Source organism: Paramormyrops kingsleyae, chromosome 1 (genome assembly GCF_048594095.1).
Source record: "Paramormyrops kingsleyae isolate MSU_618 chromosome 1, PKINGS_0.4, whole genome shotgun sequence".
NCBI classification, from domain to species: domain Eukaryota; kingdom Metazoa; phylum Chordata; class Actinopteri; order Osteoglossiformes; family Mormyridae; genus Paramormyrops; species Paramormyrops kingsleyae.
The window spans coordinates 15415645-15432119 of NC_132797.1; the positions used below are offsets into that span (position 1 = coordinate 15415645).

Below are 16475 nucleotides of genomic sequence, written 5' to 3' on the forward strand. Positions count from 1 at the left end.
TATAATAGTCAGTTGGCTACCTACCTGGGCTGTCAGAAAAATGAAATATGACAGCCCATCTCAATAGAGTTGTCCAAGCAATTTTCTAGATGAAGTTTTGTCATTTATTTTCATAAGAATTCCAGCCAAATCCCCTTACTCCCAATTCACCTAGCTGGATTTCTATTAAACAGGGAAAGTACCCCTGAGCAATCGATCCAAACGGAAAAGTGGAAGACTGACAGATAGTTCCGCCAACGATACTGAAGTCGAGCCTTTCGGAGCATCCTTAATAGTAGAGTCACGCTACTAAGTTTACTTTCACTTGTATTTTATGTTCACACTTATGTTCCGTTATTCCCCTTTCAACCTTTTTTTTTTTCCTGTTTGGAGTGTCGCTATCGAGTCTAGGGCGGAGTGCCGCATATATTGAGCTTGAATGATATTTTAAAGTACTTCGAACAGCCCGTCTTCGTGGGGAACATAAAGGTGACCTATAAAAAGCTTAAGCTGGATTCAAAAAGCAAAGTTCGGCGGGAAGGAAGTATGGGTGGGACGTAGAATGAGGCAGAGGCGCTGCCGCCAAGCTGTGATGTGACTCCGTTTAATAAGATGTTTGGAGGCAGGAATTAGAATTTCAGCGTCCAAACTTTACGCACTAGCAGGTTGCGTTAACTAAAGCGGGTTGTAAAACGAAATTCCAGGAAGTGAAGACAATTATTACATTTAAAATGGATTCTTTCCACGATTAAATATAGAATTTATATTTTGGGAGTTTTTGCGAGAGTGCCGTTTGGAGACCGAGATCAGATGCGTGGCCAGCTAATGCTGATCGAGGACGTCGATGAAAGAGGCAGCATCAGGTGGTCGCGGATCAGAATGGCAGTCTGGGACTGGCAACAAACCGCAATCTGCCATCTCTTATCAAATACCCCATAGATGCCACACCAAAGCCATTTTTTTCATTCTTTACATCTGTTGCTTATACAATAATTGTATTAAGTATATAAACAGTTAAACTTAATATGAACAAGATAAACTTTATATAAGTAGCCTACATTTTTATTTTTGAATATTTCATAGTCGTTAATGCACATATGCGCTATATTTCTGTTATTTATTTGAACGAGAATATTTAAAACAATCGCAATGCTGAAATCAATTTGTTTGATACTTTTTGTAGCATCTGAGTTTCTCCAGGTGAGTTTCAAATAATGTCTTTTTGTTTTTATTTTATGAGCTAGCTATGTTCTGATCTATATTATGTGTAATATCAGGAACATTAATATTGTGCTTATCCCCTTTTCCCTTAAACGCCTGTTTTAATTTCCCTCAGTGTGAGACCACAGAAATTATGAAGTGTCTTGTGAACATTACGGAGTCCCACGCCAGTACGGAGTCGGCTTTGTTAAAATGGACTACTCCTGGAGAAATGTGCAATTTCAGTGTCGTTGTTCTGGACGGCATCTTTGGAAGCGTGGATTGTGTCCGGGAAGAAGGACAAGGCAATGCGCACACCTGCGAAATCAGGAGTTTACAACCTGGGACCGTGTATCACCTCGAAATAATGTCGAAGACAGACGGACGGCGAGTCAATGTGTCACTGCAAACAGGTAGGACTCCGTTAAATTTAAAACGAAAAGAACAGGCTCTGTTTAACACAAAACCATTTAATGCCGCAATGCTATTTTTATAGTCAAATATGGGCCTTACCAGATGCTAGCGGAAAATCAATAGCGAAAAAAAACATTGAAAACTTAAAAAGTTATTCGTTTATAAACAAAAAAAAAATTATTAATGCATTTAATATTTCAGTCGTAGACTCGTAGTACTACAAACGATCTTTGAATCGTGAACACCACTTAACATTATTTTACAGGCCTAATTAACATACCTAATAGTCATATCAGTTTTCTGAAAACTCGTATTTAAATTACAAGCCCGTTTTCTGTGAACCTGTATTTATTGACATAACTATTAGGCTACCATTAGCGAGTTATTCGATAGTAATTATTTTAAAATTTTAATTTACATTTTGAGGGGCTCCGGACCCTCGCGACCCTGAATATGATAAGTGGTTACAGAAGATGGATAGATGGATGGATTTTGTTAATTGCGTGTTGGAGGCTGAAAGTAATTGTGGTATTCACAAAAATAATGCTGATCTACGGAGGGAAAAGAATGTCGGATTTTTTGTAAGCAGATCATTTTGAGTCTGTAAGCTTATAAATGGACGGAATCGTAGCTGCTTGTGATGCTGTGAAACGCAATGTTTGGTCGGAGTCCTGCTTTTTGGGGAAACCGTACGTACTAATTAACGCTGTGGATATTTTCATGGGAGAGCTGTCTGTTTTGCACCACTGCGATTTCTTTCAGGACCACATCTGTCTTAAGTGGCATGGTTATGGATATAGTACCGGGGGTCACGTTGTAATACTGTCAGGGTTTCCTTAACTGCCAGTATACACGATTTCTGCGTTTTCCCACCCCGGTATTGCCGTCGCAGTAAAATTAAAACGTTATAATTAGTACGAAGATTTGCAAACGCTCTCTGCCTTCTCACACAGCTCTGCAGCGGAAGTTGCACATAAAGAATGGAAATGGTATCCATTGTAACGTACAGTAGGACCAATGTGGTTCTAAGTAGGATTAAATGAATATTACTAAATGCAGTTAGATGTGCTATTTATGTGTAAGTTCTTGTTCTTTTATTTTTGGTATGTTTTGATATTCTATTTAAATGTGCGTGAAGTGGCTTTTCATAAGACTGTTTACTGTGTATACTGTTGTATTGAAAATAAATCTCGCTTGGAATATGAATCCTAAATAAAACGTCATATTCTCCTGAGTTCATAGCAGGTATCTCACTATATAGAAAAGTGATATTGTGTTGACGCAGATTTAACTAAAATCAAATAGCAACACAGCATGTTAAGTTATTGCATATATTAGTTTAAATCAGGTTTCCAGTCATTTTTTTAGGCTTAAACCTCTCTGGGCCAGGCAAGTATGAACTTCTCAGTACACATCAGGTATCCTACTATATAGAAAAAGTCAAATTGTCCTGGCCCAGAGAGGTTTAAGGTATTAAAATGGTCATGGAACCTGGCTTCTCATTCACACCATTGTGCAGAATAGTATGGATTGTTTCCATCTGATTTTAAAGCATTAAATCAGTCTGGGCCAGGACAATGTCACTTTTCTATATAGTCGGATACCTGACGTGTACTGAGAAGTTGATATTTGCCTGGCACAGAGAGGTTTAAGGTATTAAAATGGTCATGGAACCTGGCTTCTCATTCACACCATTGTGCATTATAGTATGACATGCCTTGTTTCCATCTGATTTTTAAAGCATTAAATCAGTCTGGGCCAGGACAAAGTCACCTTTTCTATATAGTTGGGTACCTTATCTGTACTGAGAAGCTGATATTTGCCTGGCACAGAGAGGTTTAAGGTATTAAAATGGTCCCCCTACAGGCACAATCGCGTCATTGCATTGGGCTGCGAAGCATTTAAGGTCGACCAGAAAATCCGAATAAGGAACTGCGAATAAGTAGCCAACTTCAGCCTCGTTGTTCATGTAGGGTCCCAGGGCTGGAGAGTAGATGGCCGCGGGCCAGCGAGGCGGAGTGGCTGATCTTAAGTGTTTGTTCCCAGACGCGACTCCCTCTGCCCGGCCATTTCCTTGCCCTATTGTTCATTTTTGTTCTAACGGAAGCAGAAGGACTTTGTGTTTTATTTCATGGGACTGATAGATCAGATAAACGGTGCACTTGTGAACTTTCGCGGCGAAGCACGCAATCTTCTGGCTGAACCTCGAAATCAACTTTCTTGTAGTTGAGCTCATCTGGCATTTAAATTGTGATTGATTAGGACAAATTGAGGTTATCTCATATTCTTGTTTCAGGCTATTTTTAGCTCATTTTCAAGAGAAGGAAGTGCATTCCTTTTCACTGCTGTAATATCTACTCTTATTAATTATGCTGCAACAAGTTAATGCATTTCTTGTAATAATTGCTCCTCAAAAAAGAGCTTGCATTATGTTGTAAAGAAAATATACTGTACTATATTTTTTTCAGTTTTGTGAATATTGCAATTTATAAAGCAGCTTCTATATATGCGAAATAATGCAGGGCTGCCAAGTCACACATCTGGCGTGAGCTTTCAGACTCTCTCGCTCACGCAAGAAATTTTACGGCAAATCTATATTATCCCATTATAAACTTAAAATTAGCTACATCAAAAGCGTTGGGGTAGTTTGCAAACCCAACAGACTATTTATAAGGTAATAAAACTGTTACATACATGTAAATGCATGTGCAGACTTGTCTTAGATTGAAAATCTGCTCCAGTCATCTAACCGAAGCTGGAAACCCTGATAATGCCACAGTCGTGGGCCAAAGGTGGCACCTGTGGTGGCACTGGGTTCTTCCTAGGTTGGTGTGGCCTTGGGGATGCCTGAAAGGAAACCCTAAAGAAAGGTTCAGGCCTCACTGGGAGCTGGTCCCAAGAGCCCAACCTGCCCCATGCTCTCGAAAGGTCCCGCGTTCTCGTACCCCTTCCTGCAGGACAGTGCCCCACGCCCACGCATTTTCCCCAAGCCAGACAATGTTATCATGGCCCAGGGATCTTGGAACAGGCTGCCCTTTCTGCGCTACACAAAGAGGGGAATGGCTCTCTCCATTTCTATGGCGTTATGTAACAGCGCACCCCCCCGTGCCCCCCCTCACCCCCCCCCCCCCCCCCCCCCCCCCGCTTTTCAATGCCATGAGAGCGGCGGCCTTTTGTCTCACCAGTCCAAAAATTCACCTGTTGACAATACACACCGGTTGATAAATATCTTCACGCAAAAAATGCTTTATTTTTGTGAATGCAGTTAATTGAGAAATGAGAATGATAACTTAATTAAGAATGATTGCTATATTAGATACTCCCCTATGAGTTAGTGAGGCGTTAGTTGCTTAACTCTATATGCGTATGAGCAAGGGTATAGTTACCAGGGGAGATGGAGGGGGCGTGTCCCCCCCCCCCAATATGAAGCTCTCTCCTGTGCCTTTGCATATGAGTGAATGAGAAGGGTGCAGTATGAATAAATCTGCAGTGATTTCCAGTGAGGTGGACGCGTCTCACTCCCAGATCCACAGGAACCAGCCAGTTTGGATGTCCAGCTTGACCAAAACCGGACCTCAGGGCTGCGGGTGTCGTGGCCACGCTCCCCAGGACAGGTGGACTGGTATGAGCTCACCCTGATGGACACGGAGACGGGGCAGACCCAGAGTACCGTCATCGAAGGCTCCGCCGAACCTCAGTCCGGCTTCTCCGCCCTCAACCCCGGTACCCGCTACGCCCTCACCCTGGTGGCCATAGCTGGCAACAAGACCTCTGCAGCCGTGCAGACCACCGCAGCAACAGGTAGACAAACACGCTGGAGTGTGACGACACTGCATAACAAAAAAAACAAAAAAAAAAAGCTGTTGGATCCTAATGTTGACCCTTGGGGAACACCACTGTCAGAATAGCTAAGGCCATGTCAGAGAAAAACCCACTTTTATAAATGATTTACAGAATGTGAGATCCAAAGCTGTATTAAAGTAAATAATTTAATAATGGAACCTGGTATAAATTAAGCTTCATACTAAGACAAAACAATTTACTTTAAATAATAAATATTTTATGCTGTATGATATTTGGACTGTGAGTGGAATGACTCCTTTTGGTGGTAATATACAACAACAAAATTCTGGTTACAAAATTCTGGGAATTTTCCCGTTAATTCCCATATATTCCTGTTAATTCCCATGAAAAGTTTCCAATTTGGAATATTCCCAAAATTTCCCAGCTTAACTTCCCATGGAATGGAAATTTCGTGGAAATTTTCCACCCCTTTGCCACCCTGGTAAATGACGGTTAGCTCAAACCTTGCTTCCTCCTCATCCCTCAGCTCCGTCTGCAGTCAGCGGCCTTCAGCTCACTCCGTTCTTCAACACCCTGGGCGTTTCCTGGAAGCCGGGCCCTGGGCGGGTTGAGCGTTTTCAGCTGCTGTTGATGGGCCATGACCATGACAGCCTGCGGCAGAATGTGACACTGGATGGCAATGCCACCTCCTACACCCTGAGCGGCCTGGTCCCTGGACATCAGTACAACGTCACCTTGGTCTCAGAGTCAGCAGGGCAGGAGAGCGCCAGCATCGCACAGGTTCAGACGGGTGAGCTTCACCTGGGTCGGGTCTGTCATAAGCTGGGGTCGCGCTTATAACAGTGTAAAACTATTTCAGTCACTAAAAACTGTTAAATGACCACGTTCATCACACATGAGCTGCTAAATGGCATTCCGGCAATGAATAAGCATTCAATTAATTTTAAATTATGATTTGCATCTAGAATTTTAAGTAACTATAGTTATGATTAAAGATTATAACACGGCATTGATTTGCTACTTATTGATTTACCTGACTGGCACTACATACTATATGCTAGTAGACAATTAGCAGTAGAAAAGAGTCCTGTACATAAAATACAAAATGAAGACAGACCCAGCATGTAGAAGATAAAAACATAAGCTAGCATTCCAATGGACAGTCAACACTATAAACGACAACAGAAAGAGCACATGGCTACCTGGAGGCCAAACTAAAGAAATACATCTTCAGCTGTTTTTTGAAGACATCCATAGTGTTAGCAGCCCACAAAGCAGACGGAAGGCTGTTCCACCATCTCAGCACAGCAGACTGGAAGGCGTGATCCCCGCGTGTCTCTAGCCTTGTACGAGGAACAGTAAGAACGCTCTGGTGAGACCTAAGTAACTGACTGGTGGCATGTCAGTGCAGAAGATCAGAAATATACTAAGAGTTCTGTAAGTGAGAACTAGAACCTTAAAATGGATTCTAAGTTTGAATGTGAGTAAATGAAGAGAAAACGTAATCGGGGTAATATAAGGTGACGACACTAGAGCAGGCTAACAGTCTAGCAACAGCAGTTGGAGTAGTTCGAAGACGTAGTAGTGAAGTCTTATTTAAGCAGGTGAACATAGAATTACAATAAAATTAATGAACACCCGTCTGATCAATCAGTTTTGAGAGTTCCACAGTATCCTGGCATGTGATCTGTTTATTGTCTGCCTCTGATTGCCGTTAGCCCCTATTGGCAGGAGCCTCATACGTGTAGCACATCATTCCTCAGCTGATTTCTGGCCGTGTGAGCGTGTGCGTCAAGGAAAGCCACTTTCCCACGAAGGCCATCAGGGCCGCCGACAGGTGCACGGCCCAGCGGGACAGCGGGAGCCGCGTCTCCGCTAATGAACTCTGCGCTGGGCTCCTTGCTTCCCGTCCTGCTTTCTCGCTCTTTGTGAGCGCTTCCCGCCGCAGTTCCTCACAGTTCCCAGGGACACCACAGGTGTTGGACCTGAGCAAGTGACCAGGGCATTTCAGGCCACGATGAGGCAGGCCTCGGAAGAGCACCGCCCGACTTCATCTCAGGCCGTCGTTCAGCTCCCGTCCTTATTGTTCCAGCCCCACCCATGCCGCTAACTGTTTGCTTTCTTGAGCTCCCAGCCCCATTGTTTGGGAGAACTTTGATGTTGGCGATGTGACAGAAAGCCAAGGAGATGCTATAAACATGCCAAGTCCTCACCAAGGCAGCTGCAAAAACAAACACCTTCGTTGTGCTTCAGCCATAAACACCTTAATGCCATGCATTTGCTGGCCAACATGCCTGTCATTGCTTCTTCATAATTGTACATTGATAACTCATCTCTAAGAAATATAGACACGTTGGCTGAGTGATTAGCACAGTAGCTTCACATTTCCAGGGTTGAGGCTCAATTCCTACACAGGATTCTGTGTGTGTGGAGTTTGCATGTTTTCCCCATATTTGTCCAGATTTGCAGTTTTCTCTTTCAGTATAAAAACATACAGCTAGGTGCCTTGGTGCCACCAAATTGCCCGTGGTGTGGAACCTGCCTTGTCCCCTGTGCTTTTTGGCACTAGCTCCAGGCTCAGCATGCAATGGCTAAGCTTTTATGGAAATGGATGGATGGATGGAGACTTCTGTACATTCAGAATATATGTTGCTGTACTTTTAGTTCTTCATTTACTAAGTATTATGGTGTAATTAGCCAGATACCCAAAGTGCACACTTTTAGAAACTTACAGTGTGGGAATGTGGTGACCAATCACAATGTAACATGCTGACTTGACAGCCATTCGACATCGAAAAATTTGAAGACATCGAACTCAACTTATTTGATTGGTGATGAACATCAGTACTTAAGTACTGCTTTAGACTAAACGTAGAAGTAGGGTTTCCCCATGCTCAACTTTTAGTGTTTAAAATCGAGGCGAGACGTCCTCATGTGGTGGTTGAACATGCACTAGCTGACGTCTCCCCTTAATTTCTGAACAAATGGCGGACGGGCGGCTGAGCTCACGGTGGAGTCTCCAATGTCTCTCCTCCAGCTTGGGCCATGGTGACAGGACTCACCCTGGAGAATGACGGCAGCCAGAGCAGCCTGACGGCCAGGTGGAAGCCGGCCCCGGGAGATGTGGAAGCCTACCGGCTCCAGCTGACTGGCCCAGGTGCCCCCCCCCGGCCGAGGGACCTTCCCCCCAACATCTCCAGTGTGGTCTTCAACAACCTGATCCCTGGAGCCGCCTACCGAGTCTCTCTCAGCACGGTGAGCGTGAAGCAGTCTCCACAGACCATTGCCACTGGGAGGACAGGTACGTTCCACAAGCATTGAGGTAACATTCCCATAACGTTGTGAGAAGGCTTACCAGCAAAACACTTGGGTGTCCCAGCTAAAATAGAGAGAAATGGAATTCTGCAGAGTCAAACAATTATATAATACTATCTATCTATCTATCTATCTATCTATCTATCTATCTATCTATCTATCTATCTATCTATCTATCTATCTATCATATTAGCTACTTTTTGACTAAGTATGTTGCCTGTCAGTTTCAAAATTAAATTGCACTATATTTGCTGGTGATTATAAGCAATTGTATTCAGCATCAACCGGATTGTCTTTCATCTTGTGCTACAGCTCCAGACAAGGTAACACAGCTGGTGCTGAAGGGCACGGGTGACCGCAGAGGTCTGAAAATGACGTGGGCGCCCCCTAGAGGGGAGTGGGATCAGTACGGAATCCTGCTCTTCGACGGCTCGGCGGTGCAGGTGAATGTCAGCGCGGGGAATGACACGCGGGAGTACAGCTTCTCCGACCTCAGCCTGGTCCCTGGGAGGCTGTACAAGGCCGCAGTCACCGTTGAGAGCGGACAGCAGAGCAGCACCGAGTCCTGCCAAAAGAGAATAGGTATGTAGCTTGTTTTGCCTTTTAAAAAGCAAGGCAAGTTTATTTATATACTGTAGCACCTTTCGTACAATGCAGTCATTCAAAGTGCTTTACACAAAATACAAAGCAAATTCTATTTCAAAAACATAGAAGATATTACAAATGTAAAAATGAATAAAACACAATAGATTTAAAAGAGAAGAAAATAAACATGACAATAAAACAAAGAACAGATAAATTGGTTAATAGGATTATAATTCTCCATAGGATAATAAGGTGCCATTATTAGAGAAATGCAGTAGCGCTGGGTTGAACGCCAGATCAAATTGGAACGTCTTCCTTCTGGATTGGAAAGTGTCTGGCATCTAAAAGTATTATAAGCATTTAAAGGACAAGTCCGGCTTCCCCTGAACCCAGAGCTGAACTGTGTCACAGGTAACACACTGTGAGTGTTTGAAGAACATGATGAAGCAGCTTTCAGGCCAGGGATCTCCAACACTGCTCCTGGAGAGCTACTGTCCAGGATGTTTTCTGTCCTACTTAGCTTCTCAGAAGCCACATCTTCCTATATTTCCTTTAGGATTAATAAAGTACCAACCTACCTACCTGTTCCTGGTATTTACCTGAGAGACTCATATTTTAGGTCCATCACAGACATCTTTGTGTGACTGAAATGTGTGTATGTCGCACTTCTGGCCCTTCAATAGCTCTATCATGTTCTTGCTTTGTTTGATGCTGTTGTGTAGCTCCTGCTCCAGTCCTGCTTACACCTGTACCTGGACTGGAGTCTTCATTGAAATCTCAGCTTAGCCGCACTTATTCCAAGTCGACTCCTCGACAGCATCTGTTTTCCTCATTTGTTTGTCACTAAGAACAAAAGCCTCTGCTAAATATGTCAGATTTAAATGAAATCATTGCCAACAGGGAAGATCTTAGCTGTTGGAATATTCTTCTTAACTCCTTATCACAAAAATCTCACTTATGCATTTAATCTGATTTGTTGAGGGTGGACTGTAGACATGAGTGTGTATATTCATCCGTCATTTCCATAATGCATTGCTTCGAGATTTAATTGATAGGAATTAAATACAGTGTCCCCTTCACATTCGTGAGAAGATCCCCATTCGTGTAAAAATTAAAGAATAATACTTAGGCACATTATTAAAAATGCAAAATTAACAGTACTGATCCATATAATTTTCACTATTTATGTATTTTATCTTACACATTGCCCAAAAATACTCCCATATAATTTTCACTATTGTTTATGTATTTTATCTTACACATTGTCCAAAAATACTCCCATATAATTTTCACTATTGTTTATGTATTTTATCTTACACATTGTCCAAAAATACTCCCATGTAATTGTTCACGACCAACTGAACAAAAACCACAAATGTTAAATTCACAAATTTGGAGGTGTGCCTGTAACCCTAAGCTGGTACACTGCTTCCTTTTCCTACTGGATACCTTTTTGACCTGGGTTTGATTAAGTAAGCGTATGACGTAATACTGTCAGCTGATCGAGATGTACTGCGCAGTCCTTTGTGCCAGCAGGGGCGTCTGCGCATTCCGTGTTATGGTAACACTGTGTCCATGTCTCTGCAGTCCCCGCAGAGGTCACACGTCTGTCCATAGACAACGAGGGAAGCACAGACAGCCTGCGAGCCAGCTGGGATCGTGCCACCGGTGACGCCGACTCGTACCGCGTGCTGCTCATCCACGACACCGCTGTCATCAAAAACGAGACTGTGCCCGCTGACATCACCTCCTACCACTTCCCCTCCCTGCGGCCTGGCACCCTCTACAGGGTGGCTGTGACAACTGTAAGTGGGGGGCTCCCCTCCGGAGAGGTGGTGGCTGAGGACCGTACAGGTAGGGCCCTATACCTTTCCTTCGGAGTTCATAAGCAAAAGGATTAACAAGAGATTTGATTGGTCTGTGCAGACACCATGTGACTTTTGGTTTATTGCTATGTTATTGCACAGTGTGTTAATGCTTTGAACTCAGTCTGCCGGTTTATATATGGTCATTTCTGACCCTTCTACTCCCACAGACATACTGTAAAAACAAGACTGACCTATTGTTTTATGCTCTGATGGTAAAATAAGACTTGAGAACTTTTATTATCCAGTGCAGCAGGAATTTAAGGAATGTCAGGAAGCCTTGTGCAGAAAACAAAAAATTCAAGGTCTCCCCGCCAAAGACTTCCTGTATGAACTCCTGTATTGTTTTCTCAGAGATCTTAAAGCTATTTTGAGCGTTGGATTTCCCCTTCTTAATTACCCCTAACAATTAGCAAGCCAGTGGTATTGCCTGAGACCTTATATCTTTTTAATTTGGACATGTTATATTCTACAAGTTTTTCCTGAGCTCAGGTATGATGAACGAGATTAATGGCTAGTTCTTGGGTTCTAATAATAATAATAATAATAATAATAATACATTTTATTTATAGTCGCCTTCCAAGACACGCAAGGACACCATACAATCACAATCACAGCCATGATATAAAATAAATAAAAAAGAAATAAATAAAAAAATTAATTGATTACCTTTCCTAAATGGCTTCCGGCTACTCATCATTTATGGGGGGGGTGTCAGCCCATTACGCATCAAACTGAGTTTCCCTGGGCCCCAGACCCGTGGTTCAGAACCCTTGGCCTTGTTGACTCCTGGCTTGTGCGTATGTTTGCAACATGCTATTTGCCTTAAAACGTCACTTAAAACAAAAGCATGTGCTAAATATGTAAATGTAATGTTTCTCGGCACTTAAATTTTCCGGGTGACAGTAGGGGGTGTTTGCCCCACTGAGAGCCCTCTTCTGAATTTCTCATGTTCATCATTCCCTCAGTGCCGGCGGCCGTCAGGAAGGTAGCCGTCAGCAACAACGGACAGCGAGACTTACTCAGTGTGTCGTGGCAGCCCGGTCTCGGTGACGTGGATAGCTACCAGGTCACCCTGCAGGACCCGAAGGTCGTCCCATGTCTGAAGGTGTCCCGGTCCAGCCTGGAGTGCACCTTCAGCCAACTGGTGCCTGGGCGGCTCTACAACATCTCCATCGCCTCCCGGAGCGGGAGCTATGAGAATCACACGGTGGTGCAGGAACGCACACGTAGGTCCCGCCCCTTCTATTAGCTGATTGGTGGGACGGCCTTCCCAATATCAGGAAATGGCCATTGAGTAGTTAGCATTTTCAGTGTGTAGTACTTTGCTCTTTCAGTAACATGAAATTTTACTGGTGGAATTCATGCTTCAAACTCCCATTTTCTCAATAATATGGCACCTACCCCTGTGTTCTGATGACCCCTGCCACATTCCCCCCAGGACCCTCAAGTGTGCAGACTCCAAGGGCGATCCACTCAGCCCGTAACGACTACCTGAAGGTTAATTGGGGACCCGCTACTGGAGACTTTGATTTCTACCAGGTGGCCATCAAGCACAACAACGTTGTCCTGCAGAACCAGACGGTGGGCAGGTCTCAGAGCGAGTGCGTGTTCCACTCGCTGGTGCCGGGCCGCCAGTACACTGTCCACATCAGCACCTGGAGCGGGAAGTACGAGTCCAGCGTGTCCACAGACGGCCGGACGTGTGAGTGGGCCATGGTCTTAAAGTCATAACTCATCCAGATTATTGTACCCTTATTTAACTTGTAAATGATTTGTAGTTATTTAGCTAATACCATCAAGCAAAGTAATTTTCCATATAGTGCAGTATATAGCTGTATATCTTAGCAGGACAGTTATCGGAGTTTTCTGAACTGCTACAGCATGGCCCACATGGCAATTTAGGCATAAAACTTGGGTCACAGTTTTTGTTCTTGATCTGCTACGACGCCTTCTGCCCGAAGGTGTTTATGTGTTGGGTGAGATGGTATGATTTCCCAGGACCATTTAATGCTTGGCAGTTATTCTGGGGAATTCAGTCTTTTATGGCAGCAGTTGAGCAGACCGTCAGCCCTGTTCTGTAGAAGCTGCAGGGCCTGGCACGTCTCTGAAATGGCCCATCTTTTGCTTTACTCGTGTGCCTTTTCCTCCTGTGTCTTTTCCTGCTGTGCCTTTTCCTGCTGTGCCTTTTACTGCTGTGCCTTTTCCTCCAGTGCATTTTCCTGCTGTGCATTTTCCTCCTGTGCCTTTTACTACTGTGCCTTTTCCTCCTGTGCCTTTTCCTCCTGTGCCTTTTACTACTGTGCCTTTTACTCCTGTGCCTTTTCCTGCTATGCCTTTTCCTCCAGTGCCTTTTCCTCCTGTGCCTTTTCCTCCTGTGCCTTTTGCTGCTGTGCCTTTTCCTCCTGTGCCTTTTCCTGCTGTGCCTTCTACTCCTGTGCCTTTTACTCCTGTGCCTTTTCCTGCTGTGCCTTTTCCTGCTATGCCTTTTCCTCCTGTGCCTTTTCCTGCTGTGCCTTTTACTCCTGTGTCTTTTCCTCCAGTGCCTTTTGCTGCTGTGCCTTTTCCTGCTGTGCATTTTCCTCCTGTGCCTTTTACTACTGTGCCTTTTCCTCCAGTGCCTTTTCCTCCTGTGCCTTTTACTACTGTGCCTTTTACTCCTGTGCCTTTTCCTGCTATGCCTTTTCCTCCTGTGCCTTTTGCTGCTGTGCCTTTTCCTCCTGTGCCTTTTCCTGCTGTGCCTTCTACTCCTGTGCCTTTTACTCCTGTGCCTTTTCCTGCTGTGCCTTTTCCTGCTATGCCTTTTCCTCCTGTGCCTTTTCCTGCTGTGCCTTTTACTCCTGTGCCTATTCCTCCAGTGCCTTTTGCTGCTGTGCCTTTTCCTGCTGTGCATTTTCCTCCTGTGCCTTTTACTACTGTGCCTTTTCCTCCTGTGCCTTTTCCTCCAGTGCCTTTTCCTCCTGTGCCTTTTACTACTGTGCCTTTTCCTGCTATGCCTTTTCCTCCTGTGCCTTTTGCTGCTGTGCCTTTTGCTGCTGTGCCTTTTCCTCCTGTGCCTTTTCCTGCTGTGCCTTCTACTCCTGTGCCTTTTACTCCTGTGCCTTTTCCTGCTGTGCCTTTTCCTGCTGTGCCTTTTCCTGCTATGCCTTTTCCTCCTGTGCCTTTTCCTGCTGTGCCTTTTCCTGCTGTGCCTTTTGCTCCAGTGCCTTTTCCTCCTGTGCCATGTGTTGACCAGCACTTGCCCTTTTTGAGTTGCAGGCTCTGATCTTCTCTAGCCTTCAGCCACAGTTATTATAGTTTTGATCTTTTAACTTACTGTACTAACTCTTTATTTTTATATAGTTTTCAATTTTCATTTGATCTCCAGTTGAGTTACTTTTCATTGTAATTGTATTAGTTTTTATTTAAAAGATAAATTTCTAGTTAGTTGTAATGTGTTTTTAAGGATGCAAGGGTTTTATTCATTATTTGCAAGGTATAAAGTCAGACCAGAACCTGCAGTGAAAAGCACAGTGGACAATAAAAACATTGAGAGCAAAAAAGACATTAAAAAAGGCAATAAAAGTAATCACATAATAAATAGTATAGTGTAGTATAGTATAGTATAGTGTAGTATAGTGCCTTTGGCTGTTTCAGTGATTGAAGTGCATTGCACAAAAGGGTGGCGCCATCTAAAGGAAATATACTGGATTACATTACCTCAAATCAAATGACTTTCATCAAGGAGGAAAGGTAAACAAATCATTACTCTAGCTAAATAGCATTTAAAACAGTAACTGGAAGTTTTTTTTTTATTTCATTTAGTTTTGGAAGCAATATTTACATTTTTGTTCAGTTGTTCAGTTTTGTTTTACTTCAGTTCACGAAAAAGTTGTCTCATGGTATTAGTTTTCATTATCGATAATGACGCTGCCCTGAGGTGACCGATCCCCCGCTGCGGTGGTTAATGCCCGGCAGTATGGGGCAGTGGATCAGTGAGTACCCTCTTCTCCACAGTCCCGGCGGCTGTGACCTCCCTCACCCTGGCTGACCGAGGCACGGAGGACCTGCTGGTGACTTGGGAGGCCGCCCCCGGAGATGTGGACCACTATGAGGTGCAGCTGTTCTACAACGACATGAGAGTGCTCCCGCCCACCGCGCTGAGCAGCACGGCCCGCGAGTACCGGCCCGTCTCCCTCACCCCCGGGCGCCTCTACAAGGTCGTGGTGTCCACCTTCAGCGGGTCCGACCAGAAGGGCGAATTCATCAAGTGTAGGACGGGTACGTTGTAGGAGAATGGGGTGACCAAGGGGGTATTTTAACATGTGGACGAGTGACCTATTGAGGCATCAGTGGTCTTTGGACCCCTCTGAGATTTTTTTTGTCCAACCTCTCCATAATACTAGATCAGGGATCTCCAACTCCAGTCCTTGAGAGCTACTATACAGTAGGTTTTCTAATCTATCGGGTTTCTGACGAGTCACACCTGTTCCTGGTATTCACTTGAAAACAGGTGTGATTCATCAGAAGCCAGGTAGGATAGAAAACCTACTAGTCAGTAGCTCTCCAGGACTGGAGTTGGAGACCCCTGTAATAGATAAAGAGCTGAAAGACTGCTGGTCCTTCCATGTCAAGTTTATAGCTCCAGTGTCTGGCCTCTCACTGTCTCTGCAGTGCCCAGCAAGGTGAAGAACATCCACGTGAGCAACGAGGGAGAAAGCAGCATCCTGAAGGTCAACTGGACACCGGGGCAGGGTGATGTGGACAGCTACTCCGTATCCCTGTCCCAGGGAGAGCAGCAGCTAGAGACACGGCCTGTCGCAAAGAACATCAACGAGATGAGCTTCCAGAAGCTCACGCCGGGCCAGAAGTACACCATCACCATCCAGTCCATCAGCGGGGACCTGAACAATAACAGCACAGCCAGCGGGCGCACTGGTGAGGGAGTGGGGCTGGGTGGTGGCTATGATAGTTTGGTGAGATGCGGGGTCAAGACTGGGGATGATCATGATTGGTGGGAATATGACAGTGGGCGGAGCTTATTGTTAATAGGGCGAGACCAGAACTATGGGTGGATTGGTGGTTGATAGGTGAGGGTTTCTGAGGGAGTTAATATTGGAATCTGTGTACTTATCTCTTTAACCGTCATGAACTTAATTGGAAAGAGCAAATTAGGGGCCCTTATTACATTGTCAATTAAACAACACACAATTAGTGTTCAGACACGCACCCCAGGGTACTCCAGCCCCCCTCCAGCCCCCCCTCCAGCCTGCACTAACATCTTAATCTGTCTCGCTCTCAGGAGGGTTCTTGGTGCTGGTGAAGTGCCTTTGC

General features: G+C 44.5%; 1 protein-coding gene across 2 annotated transcripts in view; it reads left to right on the top strand.

Moving 5' to 3' along the window:
* The window catches only part of LOC111851138 (protein tyrosine phosphatase receptor type B), a 54480-nt gene that overhangs the window by 9716 nt on the left and 28289 nt on the right, over positions 1 to 16475 (top strand). The window contains exons 1-11 of one of the 2 annotated variants that reach the window (XM_023825763.2): positions 412 to 1179; positions 1316 to 1592; positions 5119 to 5394; positions 5924 to 6187; positions 8435 to 8698; positions 9025 to 9294; positions 10885 to 11151; positions 12131 to 12391; positions 12604 to 12867; positions 15159 to 15422; positions 15816 to 16079. In XM_023825763.2, the coding sequence (XP_023681531.2) occupies positions 1129 to 1179; positions 1316 to 1592; positions 5119 to 5394; positions 5924 to 6187; positions 8435 to 8698; positions 9025 to 9294; positions 10885 to 11151; positions 12131 to 12391; positions 12604 to 12867; positions 15159 to 15422; positions 15816 to 16079 (2722 nt within the window). In that variant the 5' untranslated portion in view covers positions 412 to 1128. Of the gene's footprint in view, positions 1 to 411; positions 1180 to 1315; positions 1593 to 5118; positions 5395 to 5923; positions 6188 to 8434; positions 8699 to 9024; positions 9295 to 10884; positions 11152 to 12130; positions 12392 to 12603; positions 12868 to 15158; positions 15423 to 15815; positions 16080 to 16475 lie in introns of those variants that run through there. The other variant, XM_023825746.2, reaches the window with a different exon arrangement.